Source organism: Lycorma delicatula, chromosome 4 (assembly GCF_047948215.1).
Source record: "Lycorma delicatula isolate Av1 chromosome 4, ASM4794821v1, whole genome shotgun sequence".
NCBI classification, from domain to species: domain Eukaryota; kingdom Metazoa; phylum Arthropoda; class Insecta; order Hemiptera; family Fulgoridae; genus Lycorma; species Lycorma delicatula.
Genome location: NC_134458.1, coordinates 121,777,737 through 121,801,413, shown reverse-complemented (window position 1 = coordinate 121,801,413; position 23,677 = coordinate 121,777,737). Strand labels below are relative to the sequence as shown.

Here is a 23,677-nt window from a genome sequence, read left to right as displayed (position 1 = left end):
TCAAATTAAGTAATAAATTTATAAAATATTTCAATATATTACACAATCTTTTTAATAATTCTAAAATTATTTACAAATACTTACCACAAATATTTTTATAATAACTACAAAATAAGTATATATAATTAGCACTAATGACTATAATATAATAAAATTATACTTAAAAAACTATTGCCAAAATTGGCATTTCAAAGAGAATAAAAAATTAATATATTGATTCAATATAAAATGATGTAAAATGAAAGGAAAATATATATATACATGTATGAAGAACCAACTCTATAAAAAAAAATATCTACAAATGATTAAGCAACTCACATTATTTTTCAATTTTGTTTGTTTGTATACCAGTACATGAAAATCAATTTCATTTGACATTACAAGGACAAGAACTAAATAATCATAAATAATGTCAATAACAGCATTATGCACACCAAATGAATTAAAATTATTTTTATTTTTTTTAAAATTATTAAGTAAATAAAATACACATAATGAAGATAACAAACAAATTATAATGTTAATGAGATTTATAAAAACTTAATGCTATAATTGGAAATTTAGTTGATTCTCTTCCATTTAAAAATATTTTTAATTTTATTATTTTACAGACTAGAGTGATTAAGTTAAAAAAAAAAAAAAAAAAATATACTGAAACAAGTATGTATGTGTAAAAATAGTCACAACAGCCAAAATGGTTTTAAACAACTTGATATGAGTTATAATTCATTCTCAAAAATGACACTCATTTTAAAGAATAACAAGTTCCCATATCAGGCTTACTAATGAAAGTAAGGAGTGAAGTGGTCTCCCATTTCATTCTTCCCTTAATGAAATACATGGTTGTTTATCAACATGCTCAGCTCACTGAAATGTAGTTTATATTCAACCCTACACCTTCTGTCTGATGATACTATACTCTGATAACTAACAAATCTTAAAAAGTAAAATAAATTTTATTGATCATAGTTTGAAAATTAAATTAAAAACTGGTAGTTATAAAATTGTATGAACTTTCTTAGCCACTGTTTTTCTATGTTACTTTACTTAAGTGTTAATAAGTGTAGTGGTTATCTTAGATTAGAATTTTCATTAACTCTGAGATATTATCCCCTAAATTGCTCCCAATATCTCCTAACCTAAAAAATTAGAACAAAGTTTTAAAAGAGTGAATATAAAACAGTACAGAACATTCAAAAGATCTATCAGCCATTTCAAGTATTAATTTTACGCTGAATTACTTTTCCTCATCAGGAGCCACTTATTACTTTTTTAAAAAGTAAAATAATATCAATTAACTGTACTTATATTTAATTGATTTTGTATCATTATTTTTTAACTTATGGATTATTACGTTTTCTGTACAACTACACACATGAAAAGCTTTCTATTGTTGTAAAAATTATAAAACAGCTCACTAAATCACTTGAAAAATCATTTTATATACTTTCAAATTAGATTAAGATACTTTTCACTGATAACATTAGAAATACTATTTGCAAATATAACATCTTCTGTCATGGCTTCGCCCGCGTTCTATGTATAACATCATGTGTATGCTGTTGCACTCTAAGTTTTTTCTATTTACAGCTTACTGAAAAAAGTTAATTTGGATGAATAGCAACTTTTCAGTTGTTAGATATGTAAAATGTTCCCTATAATTTTATTACCAAACTAATTTGTTTTTATGTATGTTACGATTATAATATAAATTGATCTTTTATAAACAATGAGGTTAAATTTAGTAAATCACATAATAACTATCTGAAGAAATCTGTATTGATGTAAGATAATATTTATCAATTTACTAAAAGAAGTTCTAGGTTATTTATTTTTTTATTTATGATCTATATGTAATGAGACTGGTGAGGTTTGAATTGTGGTAAACATTACAGAGGTCATAAGAATGCTACACTTAAAATTTCATAATGATTGGTTCAGTAGTTTCTGTGGTTATTGGGAAATAATGAAAAAGACATCTCTTTATGTAGTAATGAGATGAGATATGATTATCAGATAAGCAACTTTATCCAGTGTCAAATAAAATTCTTAAATAAGTATAGTTACCAATGGCATGAGTAGATTAAGGCTGTCCTAGTGAATTTTCACTAATGGTAAATTAAAATAGCTAAAAATAAAAAAAAACACATTTAAAAAATTATATCTATTATAATATATATAATAAAATAATATATAATATTATATTATAGTATAACTGTACCTTCTCATTGTATATTTCCAGAAATGATGCCTTTAAAACAAAATGAGTATCTGGTCGCTCTTGTAGTTGACGGAATAGATACATGAAAGAACGGAAAACAAGTCCATGGTCTTCTGAATATGGATCAGGATTATTCTCAAACTGCAACGAAACAAATTATTTATGTAAGTATATAATTTCTAATAATTTGATTTTGTTTTTAAAATACAATAAGGAAATCAAGTATTATTATAAACAGCATTAAGATACAATAAAAACTGAGAATTCCTCTTATTATTTATTGTTCTTATAGTTGTTCTTGCACTAAAAATCAACAAAAAAAAAACACCTGCTGGCTCTCAATCTAATTATTCTTTTACAAATTATGTACCTCTAAATCAATGGGATTTTTCTAATATAATAATTCATTGCATCTACACAGGTAATATGTACTTTCCATTTTTTAAAACCTCTTAAAATAACAAACATTTCCAGCTTTGAAAGATATGTATTAGTTGCAATATGTCCATACAAGAAATACAACTGATAACAGTGTCCCTACACCAATCTCTTTGAAACTTACCAGAATAAATTCCTTTAAAAGAGATTTAATAGTTTTACAAGTATTGAAATTCCCTCCAATGGAGAAGAGGACTTGTTAATATCAATTAAGCTTTTAACTCCTATATAAAACAAAGTTTAATTTTTATTAAATTGCAAAAATAATGCTTGAAATAAGAATTTTTTACAATAGTATTAAAGGAACAGGGATTAAAGTCTGTTAATTTCTTTTTAAAAAGAGATTGTTTTTAGAAGCTTTTATTCAGTATTAACAGTTACTAACTGTAAAGTTTCAAGAAATGATAGGTTTGAAAATGGATAAGGTGATTGGGCTTACCTTCTATTGATGTTACATCTCTATGATTTTACCTCCCTTAATGATTACTCCCTTATTGAGATGATATAAATGCAAAATAAAATAATGTAGACAAAATACAATACGTTATGTAATGAAAAAAGTGCAAAAATGGAAAAAAAAGATAAAAAAGTGATAAACAAGAAGTCAAATAATACCTTCTTGTCTATCACCTTTCCCAGGTTTAGCAATGGTTTATCAAAAATGCTATGTCTACCATGATGCCAACACGAACTGTGAATTACACAATTAATACAATTGTGAAATACTGCGCACAGTACATTAAATTACTACTCTGATTATAGCATTAATTTTATTTATATATAATAACAAAATCAAAATATAATGATAATATGTCTGATTAATGCATAAATGTTTTTAAATAAAAGTTTAAATAATCATGAACTTCAACAATAAAGGATGCCTTTATTTTAGGATTGATCATCATAAGTATATAACTAATTGTAAGTTGTTTATAAACACTAATCAATTTAACAAGATAAGTCCAGACTGTTTAAATCAACTGCTAAAATATTCAACAGGAAAAATAACTGTAAGGACCTAAGGTAATTTTACATTTGGTAGGTCATATAACATCTATAAAAGATATTAATAAGCACAAAATAGCAAAATTTAATTTTATAATTTAATAATGTAATTCATAATTAATATAAATAATGAAGTTAATGGAAACAAGGAGTTTCATGATTCAAGGAAGTAAATTGATTATGCAGAAAACAATTTCAATATCATTAAAAACATTCCATGTAATCAATTTTTCATCCAATAAATAATTCACTAATAAAACAAGCAAATTTATTCTGATGTTGAACTATGGCAGTATACTAGACAACACATAAGTACGAAATACATATTTTATTTATCAAACAGTTGAATGCAATTACTGTAACACAGTCAAGTCTATTAATTCATCAGTCTTTCAAATACTGAAGCTCAATTTGAATAAAAAATCAAAGCAGCTAATTTATATGCAGTCAATCACAATTGTTTCTTTGATTTAATAAACATTATAGAATTTACAATATGCCATTATTACAATCTTTAAATTTTTAATCTAGAAGTCATAATGCAAATTGAAAAAAATTACATTTTCTGATAAAATTAAAAATAATTTTCTTTTTAAAATAAAATTTATACCAAAAAGTACAGAAAAAACAACACTATATTTTAAATGGAATATTTAATTATTTTTTTCTATAAAATTATTCCAAAGAATATAAAGATTTATATCTTATTAAATAATAAATAAATATTTTATTAAATAATTAATAAATCATTGTTTACAGTAGATTTAATACCGAATTACAGTAAACAAAATCTTACAAATGAACTGATACACAAAATATATAAAATTAATTATTCATTTACAGTATTTATGATATAGATATAATGTAAAACATTTTCAAAAATACCAAAATTTTCAATTGAAAATATTTTCATCAGAGAGATCTTTGGTTCCTTTCCACACCTAATATGCAGGCCATTTGGAAATTTCTCAGCCTGACAAAGAATAAAAAGAAGCTTTTTCAGAATATTATTTTTATTTTTCAAGAGTCACCTTGCAATTTGATACATTTAGACCAATGATTTTCTAACATTTTAATGCCCTCAGTATAATGAGATTTGTCAAACTCTACAAAATAACTGGTTGTCTCAGCTTTGATCTCACAATTCTTTATCCTTTGAAAAAAATTTCTGTCCATTGAACCATTCTTCAGGTTGAGAAGAGGAAGTAATAACAGGGAACTAAGCACTTTGAAGCATAAATTATGGAGTTTTGCAGCAACAGCCTAAGACGTGTGTACGCGCATAATTATAATGAAATAGTACTTTTTTTGCCAGATGTGGACATTTAGCCTAAATAGCATTCTTCAGTGGTCTAGTAGTGAAGCATCATACTCCCTGGTGATAGTCCAGCCTTTTTGCAGGTAGTTTATGAGCACTGCCCTAGAGAATCCCAAAAAACCATAACCATGATTTTTCTGCAGATGGAACCATTTTCGCTTTCTTTGGCACACTTTCACCTGCTCCTACCCAATGTTTGGATTACTATTTGGTTTCTGGCATATCATGGTGAATCCACATTTCATCTACTGTTATAAAAAGTTGAAAAAACTCAAAATCATTAAAGAAGTCTACATATCCTTGAGATGTGTTCAGTCGAATGAATTCTTGGTTAACTGTTAACAAATACAGCACTGATCGAGCAGAAAGCTTCTTCATATCAAAAACATCATGTAAAATGTAGTGAACATGGTCTACTGAGATGTTTACAGTGTCAGCAATCATTAAATATGGAATTTTAGATTTTTGTAATCATTTAATCAGTCTTAGTGATTTTTGAGCATCCTGAGCATTCATCATCTTGAATGGATTTAAGACCATGTTTAAATTCAATAAAGTCCTTTTTTATCATTGAAAATGATGGTGAACAATCCTTTAAAGTGAAATCTAAGCTTTTTTGTATGTCCATCAAAGATAAACCTTTTAAAACAAAGTACTTTGAAAAACCCTGATCAATTTTATCCATTTTTTTCAGAAAATGTCAAACTTATTCGATTTACTCGATTGCCACAAACAACTAAACGCATGCATCTGAAACTTCAAAGTACACCATCTAAAGGATCACTCTTGTACAAATATCATAGACATTTGGTTATACTTGCAACATCTTAGTGTCAGGCCATGAAGTTTCTAAATGACCCTAATATTATACCAATGTCTATTCCATTCTGGTTTTTTAGTTTCTATGTAGTTGGAATCCATGTCTGACCCTTCCTCAAACTTCTGTTATCAGATTCTTTGTAAATGGCAATAATATATTTTCTTGAAAACATGCTAGCGTTTATTTTACAATTAAACTTCTCACTATGACTACCATTTCTAATGAGGTTTGTGGAAATCAAGTTTGATTTCCCCCAAAAAATCATCTCCAAAAATTCATTTATTTAATTTTAAATGATAAACAATACAAACGTCTAGATCGTATGTGATGATACTCTCTGTGACAGCAATTTTATATTTACAATAAAAAAAATTATAAAACAAGTAAATAAAGGTAATAAAGCTATGTCCATAGTGCATAATAAAAAAAGATTTATGTTCAAAAACAAACATATAACACTAAAAATATTACTATCATAATCTATATAATAAAAGATACACTAACCTATAAAGCTAACTAAATTAAATTATATCAATTCAGTGTCAAATAAAATTGTGTTTTGTCTAAAGTTAAAATTTAAATTTAAGAATGTATCTTTCAGATTTAATTTACTAAGCATTTGGCACCATTTGGTATAAGTTAAATTTCCACTTACCAACAATTTAAAAAGTGTAAATTCTAGTACTTTCGGAGCTGTTACTCCATCTTCAGGGATTTTCTAAAAGATGTTAATTTATTTTATGTTGTTTATTTAGTTTATGATGTTATTTTATTTTAGATAATAGTTGTAAACATCGTACAAACATGACGTTACTGTCTTACTGACATACAAATTAATTTCATTCTTGACGACCAACTATTATGAACACAACAGTTTAATTTAAAAATGATTATTGATTTGAATTTTAATTAACATCTTTTTTAAAATCCCTGAAGATAGAGTAACAGCTCCGAAAGTACTAGGATTTACACTTTTTAAATTGTTAGTAAGTGGAAATTTAATTTATACAAATGTATCTTTCAATTCATGTTTATTATAACTTTTTAAAAACCCAAATACACCAAATCTTCTCACATGAAATTAATATGTCATGAAACAAAGTAAAAGCTAATCATAGACTTAAGAAAAATCAAGTGAAAACAAATTTTTAAGATAAATAAAATTTAAAAAATATATATTTACCATTCCTGGTGGCCCAGTAAGTGTATGAGTTTTGCCACTACCAGTTTGACCGTAACAAAAGCAAGTAGTACTAAAACCAACCACAGCCATTTCAATTAGTCTTTTAATACCAGAAAACTGAAATATATCTTCTTGTGTTGCACCAGGTTCAAATACAACATTAAATGAAAATAGTTTAGTATTTCCATTATAACCAGGGACTGTATTCAAACCTTCTAGCTGCAAAGAAAATAAAGGATAACGTCAATGTAAGACATCATAGTCATAATAAAATGCTAAATATGTGTACAATGATAAAAAAAATTATAATAATTTTATTCCATCCACTTAACAAATAAAATAAGAATTGATTTACATTATATTTTTAAACATTAAACTAATGAAGTTTAATTTTGAAACACAATTTTGACTTGTCAAGAGATACTATATTTTTAACAAAAAAACCTTGGTTACATAACCAAACTTAACCAAAAAAGAGTTGCATAACTTCCCAGTTTTAAATATTAATGACTTAATTATCCAATATTTAAAATGCAATTCAAAGAAAAAGATCAACATGTTAAAATGTGATAAAAATTTGGATCCAATTTGAATTGCTGGATCGAATCATGTTTTTACCTTAAAAATTATAACTGCTTAAAAAATTTGTAAAACCATTTGGGTACCAATTGACCACCTGCTCACAACTAGTTCAGATAAAATTTTTTAATAACAACCATAACCTGAAAAACAGATTAAGTATTGGAAATTAAAAAAAAACCAAAACATTAAAAACCCATTATATGATTCCCTTACAAGAGAACATTTTAAGTGAATTCCACACTTTAATACAAAATCTGTTTAATGACATTAAAAGAAGTGCAGACTGGTAATTATGCAGTCTGACAATTTTGTTCCCATTTTCAGGCATAAGTTTTTATCCATTTAAACAATTTCAGCCAAATTTCAACTGTTTGTCAACAGATTTCAACAAATGTAGTGTCATTTTGTTCACAATAAAAGGCTTAACATTTTTTTTAATAAAACATAATTCAATAAAACTATTATTTATGGAATAATTAATGATTAGAAAATGTTAATGGCTGCCATTTTTTAATTCCAAATGTAAAATTTTCAAACTAATTTATTTTGTAGATGTTGAATAGTCACATACCAAATTTCATTCAAACATCTCAATCTGTTCTTAAAATATAGATTTCTATTGAAAAAGCACAAAATGCCAGAAAAAACTGAAAAAGAAGCAAGTTTTGCTTCTTTTTCATTTTTTTTTGTCTGCATGAACGTTTTTGATTATTTTTATGACCCCCCCCCTCAAAGTTTGGCCAACACCTCCCAGGACACTCTATATAGCTATTAGTAAGGAGGAAAAAAATTAAAACATATGGGTATCATGATGCCTCCTTGTCCAGTGGGATTAAAAAGTCAGGCCTAAAGTGGAATACATTTAGCCAAATATTATGCCAAATTTTAACGTTTTTGTTCAACAGATTTTCAAGATATGGGGCAAAACCTGTTTAGAAATAATGTTGAATATTCCCCCACCCCTAAATCTTCATGCATCTAATGGAAATTTCAATTTCTTTTATGTTTTTTAGAATCAGGGGTTGTGAAACATTGACTTTTTACAAAAAATCTAACTTCAAAATTTTGAACCAATCAACATACTTTCCCTATGTAGCCGCTATGTAGTGGCAATAGAGTTATGGCCAGGAAAGTAAAATTGTCCAGTACACTGGGAATATATCAGTACAAAATGTTATGGCTTGATAAGCACAGTTATGCAATGAATGTCAATTGGAGGTGAAATATACATGTTTGCTTCATTAATTTTTATTCATCAATTTTGGCAGTTGAATTAATTATAATCAATAGAAAAAATCTGTAACCTGTCAAATACTTAAAGATGAATAATGGCTTCAATATTAATTTCATGAAATAACATCTTATTATATAAAATCAATTCTAATAAACTATTCTATTTGACTCCTTCCAGTACTGCTTTTGGCCTCAAATGTATCATCTGGCACTTCAAATTCCTGAATATTAGAAGCTACGTGAGAAATGAAGTAAATAGTTTTTGTGTAATAAAACATATAAGCATTGCTGATGATACTGATCTTATGTTAGAACAAAAAAAGTAGTTACAAGAGATACTGACTAGTAAATATTTTCTGATTTTCCTACATGACATCGCCAAGCAGTATCCTTGAACTAAAAATACGGTGGGCAGAACTTTCTTAAAAGGGTTTAAAGTACTGTAATAAATGAGCAAGGATTTAGACTTGAAGATATGTTATTGGATTTTTATAAAATATACTTACCAAAATTTGGCCATTTCCAGGAAACTGAACAACGCATGGATCATTTCTACTGTGTTCTTTTGTATTTAACGGACGCACTCTGTAAAAAAAGTATTGTTATAAGTGCGAAAATAGTTACAAAAATGTTCAATAGTCTACTGATATCCTTCTGCCATTAATAGGTAATATTTTCCTCAATAAATAACGCTAATACACTAATAATAAATAAAATACATCACACATCAAAATTTCAGGTGAAGCAATTTCCGCCACTACAAAAATTTATCCCTTTCTCTACGTGTAATTACGTTGACGTTTTCTCTACGACTGTAATGGGAATAAGCTAAACTTTTATGTAAATATATAAAGAAATAGTCATCAAATAAGAACTCTTTGTCATTTTAAATAGATATAAATAAAATAATGCACTGATAACATTATTATCAGGACAGGTACGGAATTAATGTCGCAAGTTTTGAAGGTTAGTTATCATTTGTTATCTTAATGTTATATCGATTGTGAAAGTGCCATGCCGGTTCCGGGTTCGAATCCTGGGCAGGCATGGCATTTTCACACGCTATTTGTTATTCATCTCATCCTCTGGGAAGCAATACCTAATGGTGGTCCCGGAGGTAAAAAAAAATTATTTCGATTAGACAGACAATAAATCGAAATGACCATAACATTGAAGTCGAAATGACCATTGAATAAAATACATTCCGCACGAGAAGCATTGAAAGTTGAACTCTAAACGAAAACAACGGTAATGAACTTTATCGATTTCCTAAATCCGATGGTTGCAATCCAAATCACGTGTTTAAAAAAAAATTCTTTACAGACATCGATTTTCTCATTATGAGTTACAAGCATGCAGATAGGGATTTAGTGATGTTATGCACTTAGTTACACGGCCTTTACGTGTTAAAAGCATTCACATTTGTTATTAATATAGTAGAACATTTTTATCTATCGTTTTATATATTTTTTAATTAGTTTGAAATATTTTATACAAGTTTTATAAACATAACGGTAATTAGTTTTATAAATAGCTTTTTGTAGTTGTATTCTATTAAAATTATTTGTTAACCTGTTGTATACTTTTTTGTGTTATTATTTATATTTAGTTTGCTATAATTTAAAATTGCCCCTAGGTATTTTACTGCTACAAACTTTTCATAGTTTTATTACTACTACTCTTTTTCTCCGTAAAATAACATGTTATCTGATTTTCATCCCTTCTTTTCCAGAACTCTTCTATTCTAGGATTTTTCATTTCATTTCATTATTTGACATTTAATACACAACAGTACCACCTGCTAATAGTTTATCCCTTGGCATATCTCATCTATTCACTACCAAATTGAATAGACACAGAGCTGATTCCTATGAAGCCCAAGTTACGCAAGAAAATTATTGTCGTAGCTACACTACTCTTAACCCTCCTCCTTTGTACATTCTGGTACCATATAGAGTTAAAAATCATATGAAAAAGGGTTATTTTTCCAGTTGCTAGAGTTAATCAGAATTTTTAATACAAATTAATGTGCAAGTAAAAATGTGATTTACAAAGTAGTCCATATGCGATCATTAGTCCATAATGTAGTCTTTGTTATTACATTATCTTTATAGATCATGCAGAAAAAAATTATTCAGCTAATGAAATAAACATACCATATTTTTTAGTTTTTAAAAATAACCCATTCCTGATTGAAATAACTATTTGAAAAATGGTTGGATAACTGTTCTGGGTGAAAGTCCAAAAAAGGCAAAATTTGGAAAGTCCAAAAATATAGTACTAAATTTTTAGGTAGTTTATAAGAAATATCTTAAGAAGTTTTTCTAAAATACACACCCATATAAAATCCTTGCTGCATTTTTTTTTTTTTTTAAATAACTGCAGAGTAAATAAATCAACTATAAAGTTACAACGTGGCTATATAACTGTTTCTTTTCTCATTATTATTTAATATAGTTTATCATAGTGAATATCATTAATTCAATGTAATATTTAACTGAAATAATACATGATTGTTGTCATTATATAAACTGCTGAAAAATTTCTGCTAAAAGATCTGGTTCTATAAGTAACACAAAACGATAAACTATGAAATGACAGTATCAGGGTGCATTAATTTTTTCAGGCAATGCAATTTTTTTTGTATCAACTGTTATCCAGTGTATTTAGTCACTTACAGGTAACTTAATTTTGCGCCTCCGTAGCGCAAGTGGTAGCATCTTGGCCTTTTATCCGGAGGTCCCAGGTTCGATTCCCGGTTAGGCATGCATTTTCACACTCGCTACAGCTACAAATCATTCATCTCATCCTCTGAAGCAATGCCTAATGGTGGTCCCAGAAGTTAAAAAAAAAAAAAAACTTAAATTTTACTACAGTACACTTATTATATATTAATTCAATTATTTAAAACTATAGATTGCTAAACTGCCATTTTTTTTACAAAGAAACATAGCTGTCTGCTTAAATCAGAATTTTGTTGTACTACTTTAAAAGGAGAAATTACTTCAAGATATTGGCAAATAAATTTACTTTTCTTTTTTTTTTTTTGAAGTCTGTTACATTTTATCTAAGAGAAAATTTACCCCTAGAAATCAAGAAGGAAATAATTTTGAACTGATTTCTGTATTTTTTTGTAACCATTAAAATTATTTTTATATATTTATAAATAATTTTTTCTTCATCATTCTAGATTTAAATTAAAAATAAATAAGAATAAATAGAAGAAGATTGACCATTTAAATTGGTATCCAAGCAACTATTGTTATACGTGCTTAAAACATAATCAAATTATTGTAAACATAATGTTTACAAAATCTTTTAATCCTTTTATCATTTTAATTGTAATTTTATGTGTAATTAATGAAAATGTTTCGTATCCATGTGGTAACCATGAACAATCTAATGGGTATTTTATATAATTTTATTTATTTAAATCTTTTTCTATGTCATAGAATTACTTAAATTATTACATTTTTAATTTACTGGGGAAAAGTTTAATGAATCTTGTAATTTTGATTGGTTTTGAATCATAAAAGATTACTCAAAAAATATTTGATATGTATTTGTTTTGTAATTTACTTTGGCTTCCCCTGATTATTTCCACTGGTTTGAACTGAATAGAATACAAATCCAGTACCTTTCAATGTTTATGAAAGAAACAACCTTTTTTACAATTTTCAGATTTGAAATCAAAATTGTCTGTAACAAAATATAATAAACTGGTTGTGTTTATAATATTAAGTCTCAGCATAATGTTTTTTTTTTTTTTTACTTCTTTCACTGTAGACAGTTGCTGTAAGGAAATTGTTTGTGTTTGGGTCATATTAGGATAATATTACTGATTTATGTCATCTGGTAATATTCCAGAATTCCTGTGAATAACTATTTCACATTCTGTTTAATATCTAGATTGGTGGCATTATGTTTTGGGTTTAAACTAAAACGTAGATTTGGCATTGCTTTGGGTTTATTGCTTTGGGGCATTTGCCCCTTGTTTATTACGGTTTTTATTTAGATACTCACCGTGTAAATAATAGTTTGTATTATATAAAATTGTCATTGTTACAGTTAGATATAGTACTAAAAAGATGTATAAAATCTGTTTTGCTTGAAAAGCAAAATTTTATTTTGTCACTATTTTCATTTATCTTTCAAGATGCTATATACAAATTTTCTAGTCACCTAAAGTAAGATATAATAATGAACTGGGAGGATGAATTGATCAGCCTAGTGGGAAGGAAAATATAGTGTATGAATCATTTATGACATGGTATTATTTATGTAAGTAAAGCTAAAGATAACCAACAAATTATTTCAAAATTATAAGACTGATGTTATGACTGAATTTGGTGTTAAAATAAATATTAGGAAAAAGTGTTTTGATATCGACTCTGCTGTACATAGTGTTCATATAGAATCTTTTTAAGATGGAGATATATCTATTTGAGCCCAATATTCAATAATTTTGTTATTAAAACACCATTAAAGTAGTCACACCATGGGTTAGTGCTGACATGCTGGAAGTGAAAATTCCAAAGATTCTAGATAATCAAAATGTAGACATTACAATAAAACCTTTTGAGAACAATTTGCTGATTGTGATCTCCCTTTTATGCAATCATTCTTGTATTACACACATTTTATAAAAATTATAACGTTGCAAATTTTAACCCTTTAATTTCTAAAAGTCAACATAAATCTTTTATCATAATTAACATAATTATTTTATCAACTAAATTTGTGCACTCGCCAATTAGAAATTTGTTATAAACTTGACTTCAAAAGGAGTCCATGACTCTTTGAACAGATCTGTGTATTCTTCCAATCACATCTTTGTATATTATCTAATATCTGTACAATTTATGTACATTTAAAGATTAAAGAAGAAATTCATAGAATTATATAGCTGTGCACCAGTTATTTTATTGTACTAAGTACTCTTGAGTCAATTTAAGAATGAGAACTTAAAACTTAAATGAGAAAGGGCCGGAAAACTACAGCTTTGAAACTATCAGTTTCAAAGAATTACAATGTTTCAAATCATTATAGGTTGTGGATTTTAGATCACTTTTTATAATCTATACTTTGAGATTTATGTGTGTGTTGTGTGTGTGTGTGTTTTATAGTTAAAATATGTAGTATTTTATGTATTAATCAATAAATTTTAAAATTTTGTTTTGTAGAATTTTTGAAGGTAGTGAATTAGACAATGCATCATGTGATGCCAGTCCACAGAAAATTGAAGATATGTATGATCCTGATGAAGTTTCATTGAGGTATTTTATATAATTTTATTTTACAATATTCTTTTGATTCATAAATTTTATTAGCTTTTATTTTTAATTTTTATTTAAAATTTTTTTTCATTGCATAATAATTATACTCGGGACTCGAATATATGTGTAAGAGTCTAGATCATCCTCAATTAATTGGTATTACTTTAATTTCTTCTAAAAATAAAAAATCTTAATTAAAAGTACTTTTAAAAAATTTAAATTTTTTTTCTCTTCAGTCACTTGACTGGTTTGATGCAGCTCTCCAAGATCCCCTATCTAATGTTAGTTTCATTTCGGTATACCCCCCTACATTCTACATCCCTAGCAATTTGTTTTACATATTCCAAACGTGGCCTGCCTACACAATTTTTTCCTTCTACCTGTCCCTCCAATATTAAAGCCACTATTCCAGGATGCCTTAATATGTGGCCTATAAGTCTCTCTTCTTTTTGCTATATTTTACCAAATGCTTCTTTCTTCATCTATTTGCCGCAACACCTCTTCATTTGTCACTTTATCCACCAATCTGATTTTTAACATTTTCCTATAGCACCACATTTCAAAAGCTTCCAATCTTTTCTTCTCAGGTACTCTGATCGTCCAAGTTTCACTTCCACATAAAGCGATGCTCCAAACATATACTTTCAAAAATCTTTTCCTGACGTTTAAATTAATTTTTGATGTTAACAATTTATATTTGACTGAAGGCTCATTTCACCTGTGCTATTCGGAATTTTATATTACTCCTGCTTCGTCCATCTTTAGTAATTCTACTTCCCAAACAATAAAATTCTTCTACCTCCATAATCTTTTTCTTCCTGTTTTTACATTGAGTAGTCCATCTTCGTTATTTCTACTACAATCATTATTTTCATTTTGTTCTTGTTTATTTTCATGCGATAGTTCTTGCGTAGGACTTCATTCAATGTCGTTCATTGTTCCTTCTAAATCCTTTTTATCAGCAAATCATAGCATCATTATCTTTTCACCTTGTACTGTTACTCCATGATCTAAATTGATCTAAATTGTTCTTTAACATCATTAACTGCTAGTTCTATGTAAACATTAAAAAGTAACAGAGATAGGGAACATCCTTGTTAGACTCCCTTTCTTATCGCAATAAGAGAGCTTCTCGCTTATGTTCAATCATTACTGTTGCTATTTGGTTCCTGTAAATGTTAGCAATTGTTCTATCTCTGTATTTGAACCCTCATTTTTTTAAAATGCTGAACGTTTTATTCCAGTCTACATTATCGAATGCCTTTTCTAGGTCTATAAATGCCAAGTATGTTGGTTTGTTTTTCTTTAACCTTCCTTCTGAGCACTAAAATTGCTTCCCTTGTCCCTATACTTTTCCTGAAACCAAAATGGTCTTTTCCTAACACTTCTTCCACTCTCCTCAATTCTTCTGTACAGAATTCTAGTTAAGATTTTTGATGCATTGCTAGTTAAGCTGATCTTTCTGTATTCTTCACATTTATCTGCTCCTGCTTTCTTGCCCTTTTGATGGAACTTCCCCTTTTTCATAAATACAAGGGTTATTTTTTTTTCAAGGCCTGATCGGTCTCAAAATAAACCGTGCAAAAATCAGATGAACCTTTGCATAGCTTCTCTAGTATGGCCTCCAATCACGCCGCGTCACTACATTTAGTTCTGAACACGCAGCTAACACGTAAACATGTCTACAACAATAGCATCTCCTGCCAAGTGTGAAGTGCGTGCGGTAATTCATTTCTTTAGGCTGAGGGGTGTAATGCAGCTGAAATTCATCACTGCAGCCTCATACTGTGTTACTCTTCAATGTCTATGAAGGGCAATTCAGAATAAGCAGAGAGGAATGTTGTCATCAGGCATTGTCTTTCTCCATGACAATGCTCGGCTGCACACTGCAGGTGTAACAAAGAAACTCCTGCAGCGTTTTCATTGGGAGCTGTTTGATCACCCACCATACAGCCCGGGCTTGGCTCCATCTGATTTTTACCTCTTTGCTCACATGAAACGCTGACTAGGAGAACATTTTGGCACAGACATCGAGCTGCGACCAGTGTAAGAAACATGGCTGAACACAGGCGGTTCTGTTCTATGACGAGGGTATTGGGAAGTTGGTACCATGCTATGACAAATGTCTAAATCGGAGTGGCGACTATGTAGAGAAATAGCGTAACTATGTAAGTACTTGTTACAAATAAAAAATTTTTATTTTCACTGTGGTTTTAATTTCGTGATCGATCAGACCTTGAAAAAAAATAACCCTCGTATTACACGCCAGTTTGTATAATCTATCAATCGCTTCACCTGCACTGCACAGTAGTTCTACAGGTATTCAGTCTATTCCAGGAGCCTTTCTGCCATTCAAATCTTTTAATGTTCTTTTAAATTCAGATCTCAGTATTGTTTCTCCCCTTTCATCCTCTTCGACTTCCTCTTCTTCCTCTATAACACCATTTTTTAATTCGTTTCCTCCATATAACTCTTCAATATATTCCACCCACCTATCGACTTTGCCTTTCGTATTATATATCGGTGTACCATCTTTAACACATTATTAGGTTTTAATTTATGTACCCCAAAATTTTCCTTAACTTTCCTGTATGCTCAATCTATTTTACCAATGTTCATTTTTCTTTACACTTCTGAACACTTTTCTGTAATCCACTCTTCTTTTGCTAGTTTGCACTTCCTGTTTATAGTATTTCTTAATTGGCGATAGTTCCTTTTACTTTCTTCATCACTAGCATTCTTATATTTTCTATGTTCATCCATGAGCTGCAATTAATCCTCTGAAATCCAAGGTTTTATACCAGTTCTTTGTTCTGTTCAAAAGTCTTTGTTCAAAAGTCTTTGTTCAAAAGTCTTTGTTCAAAAGTTTGCTTTTGACTGATTTGAATTCCCTTGTTAACATTCTTCCATTCTTCTTCTACATTTTCTACTTTATCTTTTTTACTCAGACCTCTTGCGATCTCCTCCTTAAAAATCTTCTTTACCTCCTCTTCCTCAAGCTTCTCTAAATTCCAGAGATTCATCTGACACCTTTTCTTCAGGTTTTTAAACCCCAATCTACATTTTATTAACACTAAATTATGGTCACTATCAATGTCTGCTCCAGGGTAAGTTTTGCAGTCTACAAGTTGATTTCAAAATCTTTTCTTAACCATGATATAATCATCTGATACCTTGCAGTATAACCTGGCTTTTTTTTATACTTTGTGCAAAACTCTATAAGTCGGTCCCCTCTTTCATTCCTTTTGCCGAGCCCGTATTCATCCACTACATTTCCTTCCTTACCTTTTCCAATGCTTGCATTCCAATCCAACTATTATTAAATTTTCATCTCCTTTTATGTATTTAATTGCTTCATCAATTTCTTCCTATACACACTACCTCATATCATCATGGGCGCTTGTAGGCATATAGATGTTGTTAACAATCGTTGTTTGTTTAGGTTTTGATTTTATCCATATTATAATGATTCTATTGCTATGAATTTTGAAATACTCTACTCTCTTCCCTAAATTCTTGTTCATTATGAAGCCTGCCATTATTTGAAGCAGAGTTAATTATTCTAAAATCACCTGACCAAAAGTCGTTTTCCTCTTACCACCAAACCTCTCTTAATTCCTATTACATCTACATTTATCCTATCCATTTCCCTCTTTAAATTTTCTAACTTACTAAGCTTTTTTAGCTAAGATTTCACACTCCGACTTGTAAAATGTTATTTTTTAATTTATTTAAAAATGAAAAAAAATTATAACCTACTTTAAATTCAAAGAAAATGCCTATCTATCTCAACAAAACTTTCTCTTTGACTTTCATAACCACAGTTCTGTTGCTTGAGAACAAAAACCTCCTGTTGTTGCAATCCAAAAAAGTAAAAAGTTAAATACATACATTACATCAACAATGCACATACAATTATCCACAGACTTTGTCAAGTAAGCTGCTCCAACTGTTTGAAAACTTTCAGAATATAAAAGTAATCAGTCAATTTTAAAAGTATCACATCATGTCCCCCTATAGATTACTTAATCAAACATTCAGTGACACGTTTTTGATCTTATGTCAACATTTACAGCAGTCTTAACATTCTTGTAATTTAGGGAATGAAAATCATTCGAGACCAAAACAGAGTGTGATAAATGTTATGTGATAAATATATCCCACTCAAATTTTTTAAACTTTATAGGTAGCAAACTGTTAGCATAAACGTTATCGTAAAACAATAGATTGCAAGTTGATAAAATGGGTGATTTCTGTGTTGCACAACAATGCCAGTAAATGTTTTCATAGAAAGCTTGTGAATTGATGGTTTTTTAAATTCATTTGGCATGAAATCAGCAAGAAATAGGCCTTTCAGATCTAAGAAAACACTCTCAATCATTTTCCATTTATCCAGAGTTTTTCTTTGGATATTAAAAAAATCACTTTCTCTCTCTTTCTCATATTTATCCCTAAATTTTAAATTCTCCCATTCACATCCTCTTGTCTTCACTAAATTTTTTATTCCTATATTTACTATTTCCTGTAGAAGAAAAATTCGTTTTATCTCATTTTGAGATAAAACGAAAAATAGGAACTGACTGATGTAAGGGCGTGTTAATTTTTCATTAATTGAAAAAGATAAAAAATAATTTCTTCGTTAATTGAAAATATAAACATAGGTTTTTAACTCAACTTTAATAATTCAAAAAAATAACCCAATATCATATTAAAATGAATAGTTACTAAAAATCACACGATGTGTCTTGTCTCAAAAAAGTGGAAACTCTTCGGATACTAACAGCTGTGACGTCACAGACTGACCATGGGTTACCACAGCTCTACCATGAAAATCTGTTATCAATTGAGCAGTTAACCCATGGTAGGTGAGAGCAAATTTTGATCCTATAAACGCATGGTCAGTTTGTCTTCTTCCAAAATGCTTCCAAAATGAGCAGGATCATTTGAAATTGCTTCCTAGGATGTACAGGAAAAAACTGAATATAAAATTGATTTATTTTTGAAAGTTATGGTTATATTGTGAAAAGATTGCCTGCTTATTCAATTTCTCACTCAAAAATGGAAAATTTATTGAAGGTTGCATGGCTCTGTGCACATTCTCTGAATCTGTATCACACAAATTACTCCCTCTTAACTTCAGGTGGCAACATCTACTAAGCCTATGAATGAAGGAGTAACTTAAGTTCATCTTGTTCTTCAGGTTGATTTTTCCCGATCTGAAGAACATGAAGATGAACTTTAAGACTGAGTAATTTTCAACAAAAAATAAATAATTTAAAAGAAACTGAAATGTAGAAAAATGCATTTTCATAAATTTAAATTTCATTCATTCATTTTTATTTTAGTATATTTCTTTTAGATTATTTTGGTAAAAATAGTATTTTTAAAATTTTAAGTATATGTAAAATTTTGTATTTTTTAATGAATCTATTATATTCTCAAATCAATTGAATCAGGGCAGTCTAGTAGTGACAGACTGGCAGGACAACTGAACAGTATGTAGCTTTGTTAGTATGTTTAAACAAATAATATATAAATTAGTTAATTTTTTTTTCTTGTTGAATTAACAATATGTTAATCTGAGAATATTGTATTTTCAATGTGGGATACATTTCCACTTATTTTATTTCTTATATGAAAGTAAAACATTTGTATATAAAGCTTTATTAATAATTTTTGTTTAAAGATTGAAAATACAATATATTATTTTGTCAAGACTTTTTTCCTTTTTTATTGACCTCACAAAGGGTTGATTTTTCATATGTGTCTTTTTTTAACTTTTAATATTTCAACTGGTTTTTTTTTTATCAGTCATATATTGGTAAGTAATTTTTTGTTACATATTGAAATACATAGATATAATTTCCTGATACTGCAATCCTTAATGAGCTATAATACCAAAAAATTATAAAAATAGAAATTAAGAAGGAGCTTAGTGAGCTCCTTCATAATTGTAAAAAAACAAGATCCTTCTGCACCCTTGACAGCCCATTGATATCAAATCCTGAATAACTTCATCAAACTACACCTGAGATGTCCTTTCCTTGCTTGGAATGAACTCGCATTTTATTTGGGTGTGGGGGTTTGTTTCATCAATTTTTGTTACTTGTTACAATCATTGAATTCTTTGCCTTTCTAAGAATAACTTGTAATTAGTACATCCAATTTTTGATACTTCCTATTTGACAGATAGGAGGAGGAGCTGGGTTTGACTGAATCGTAATAATTTCAGTTGACAAGGTGGTCATCCAATCTCATTCCAAGAGTAAAGGCAGTTTCCTACCAAACAGTGCTGTAAGATTATGATGCAATTTATTTCTCCAATGTCACCCTTGAAAGAAGCATTGTAACTGGTGTTAGTAGTAGCTGTTGCTATGACAAACTCCTACAGCAGATTGAATTAACACGACTTAGCATTCCCTCAACAATACTGAGAATATTCACTACGCTAAGAATCTCAATTTTTTGTCAGCATTTTTTATTTAAAAAAAAAGAAGCATAAATTTAATTTGTTGGAAATATCATAAAATTGACGTACTCATACAAAAGTATATAAAGGATGACACAGTATCTAAAGGATTGAGAATGAGTTATTGTGTGGGCATATATTATTACCTACATTGTTATAAATTTTTGTTATTTTACATTAAAATAAGTTATTTTGATTAAATCTTGAAGTAGTTTCAGTATTAGGGTAGTTTTAAAAAGGTTTTATTTGTATATAACTTGTTTTAGATTATTTTGATTTTTATGTTTAACGTTGTAAGTTAATTGTATTGTGGGTTTTTCAGTTCTTTACACTGCAGTATTATAGATTTTAATGATATTTTCCTTAACTGTTTTTAGTGAAAAATAGAGAATGTTCGCTGATGTCCTGGAAATATGTATAAATTTGTAACTAAGATTCTTCAGCATTACATTTCATATAGTATAAATTCATTCAAAAAATTTATTTTATGTTATTTTCTTTACTACATTAAGATTAAGGTGGTAATTCAGACCTACGTTTGATTAGTTGGGCAATTTCGAATTTATCCCAGAAGAATTGTTTAAGTATTATAAATATAAATCTACACTAATGTTAGTCAAATTAGATCTTTTCATAATTAGTTTATTGTAGATGAAAATTAAATTTTTTTTTAGATTTCGCGAATATTTTATAACAGCTGTGTTATTTTATTTTTATTTTTTTAATTTAACTCTGTGATTGCCCGATCCTCGCAGCAGAGGTGGTATCGTCTCAGTTATCCTGAGGTCCCGGGTTTGAATCTCATCATTTTCATATATTATAAATTTAGATGTTCATCTTCTTTGCAAGCGTCTGTAACGAATTAATTCATCAGTTAACTTTACAAATGTTGGATACGATAGATTATTAATTGATAATTCACGATATAAGATTTAGTTGGTAAGCTATAATGTGGAATTAAAAAAAAATATGAAAATTGTTTAAATTATTACAATAATACGTCGTTATAAACAACTTTACAGTAATGACAGTTTTATTCCACAAATAAGATTCAAAGTGTCATTTTTAGATGTTTCGTTTAACTTGTGATAGAAATATCTATAATATTAATACATTTTGAATAATTTTCAGTATTTGTATATTTATATATATGAGGAATATATTATATTATTATAATATATTATATATTATATTATATTATATATAATATATTATTTATATTTATATTAGTATGAGGAATTTTATAGTTCACATAAATGTGTGTATTTTGGTGCAAGATTATATTTACTGATAGTTCCGAATTATGTTTCAATATTTAACACGCCCCAAATTCGTACGGAGTAGTTTTTCAGTGGCCAGTAGTTTTTATTGTTTAATAATTAAGATACTTTAAATTGCTATTCATCTCGTGAATAATTATAAATTTGATATCAGATCATTCCATTTTTAATGGTATGCTAATAAAAATAATCCGATGCGGCGATAATCCGATGCGGGGTCCCGTTATTCAGAAGGTATAATATTCGATTATTCCTTCCAACAATAAATAATTCTATAATCAAACTGATTAAATATTTTTTATGAAGACCAACCTAATTAATTACCTGATATTTACTAATCTTCATGGAAACTGAAAAAAATTGCGATTGCGTTGATGTAACCCACTTTCAACCAATCTTAACATATATACCCATACTTTTTCATGCTTAAATTGATTGGTTGAAGGCAACGGTACTTTGACCAATACTGCATTATTTACCCCTTACTATTCTGTTTCATAATTTAAGCCATTAAATTTTTTTTACGACTAAGAAATGTTCAATTCAACCCGTCTTTTATTTAAAATTTTAGGTGCGTGAATTACGCGAGTAAATTTGATATTTATATTTTTTAAATTATTTTGCAGATAACGTCGATTTGAAGAACGTCTGGTGTTTTCGTTGTAAATGTTCTAATTGAATATTGGCTTACTATTTTTTTGTTATAACGTAATCATAAATACCTTAATGCAATTCAAGAAAGTTTTAGGAAAACTTAGGGTAAAACATAAAATACAATTTTATAGCATTTCAGAGATTTCTTTAATATTCGGGGCAATCTGTTTATGTCGTTTCTCTGATGACGGTTACTCAGCTTTTGTTTTTCTTGCAAGCTGTTTTTTCATGCACATTTTTTTATAGGTCTACACTTATTTTAAATAAAAGTAAAATACTTTAAATAATAAATTTGTAGTAAAATAAAAATAAGTAATTTTATTTTTGTGGTTGAGAAATCCTTTTTTTGTCAATGGGAAGGGATGATTACCCTTTTTTCTTATGCTAAAGAAAACTCTTATCCCCATGTAAATAAAATATTATGAATTTATTTTCTTGATAACGTTTTTAATAGTTTGCAAATAACAAACGGGACTAGATGTTTGTTTCTGACTAAATGTTTACTTATCTATGAAAAAAATTGCATATTTTTATATACATTTGTATTTTTGAAATGCCGTGACAGTTCAGTACTGAGATTTATTCAAACTTCTATTTAAATCCCTGTATAAAAATCTGTTCAGCTTGAAGATAATAGTAGTGTAAAAGAAACTTTATAACAAAGCAATATACCTGAATATATTACATCTTTTTTATTATGCTTTTTAGTTTTTATTTTTTAATATTTTTATAAGTATCAATTATTGTTTTTATAATTTTTTAAAATTTTATAGGGTAGACGAAGCATATGTAAATTATTGGGCGAATAATAAAGAACCACGCTCCAGAAGAGTGAAAAGAGCTGAAAATGAGAATTTTCTTTCATAAAATAAATGAGAATTAAAAATTGATAAGTAGTTCAACAATATCCTAGCATATATTTATGACCTCTATAATATATTTATGACCTCTATAATATATTTATGACCTTTATAATTTATTTATGACCTCTATAATTTATTTTGGGAGAAAAAATAAAATTCTTATTGTAATTTGTTCTGTTTAATTATTATCTGTCTTCACATTTTTATTTTAGCTGCTATTGGCGCAGAGCGGACCAATGGTGGTGCGCCGGGCGGCTGCGCACGGCGACTCTCTCCCGGTAGAAGCAGTCCGTTATCAATTAATTTACAAATTTATTTTCTTATCGTAGACTATT

At 28.3% G+C, this 23,677-nt stretch overlaps 1 protein-coding gene across 1 annotated transcript in view; it reads right to left on the bottom strand.

Moving 5' to 3' along the window:
• The window catches only part of LOC142322708 (kinesin-like protein KIF12), a 180,863-nt gene that overhangs the window by 95,745 nt on the left and 61,441 nt on the right, over positions 1-23,677 (bottom strand). The window contains exons 3-5 of the mRNA XM_075361785.1: positions 9,307-9,385; positions 6,986-7,204; positions 2,222-2,362 (exon numbers count right to left, since the gene is read on the bottom strand). Of these exons, the coding sequence (XP_075217900.1) occupies positions 2,222-2,362; positions 6,986-7,204; positions 9,307-9,385 (439 nt within the window). The remainder of the gene's footprint in view (positions 1-2,221; positions 2,363-6,985; positions 7,205-9,306; positions 9,386-23,677) is intronic.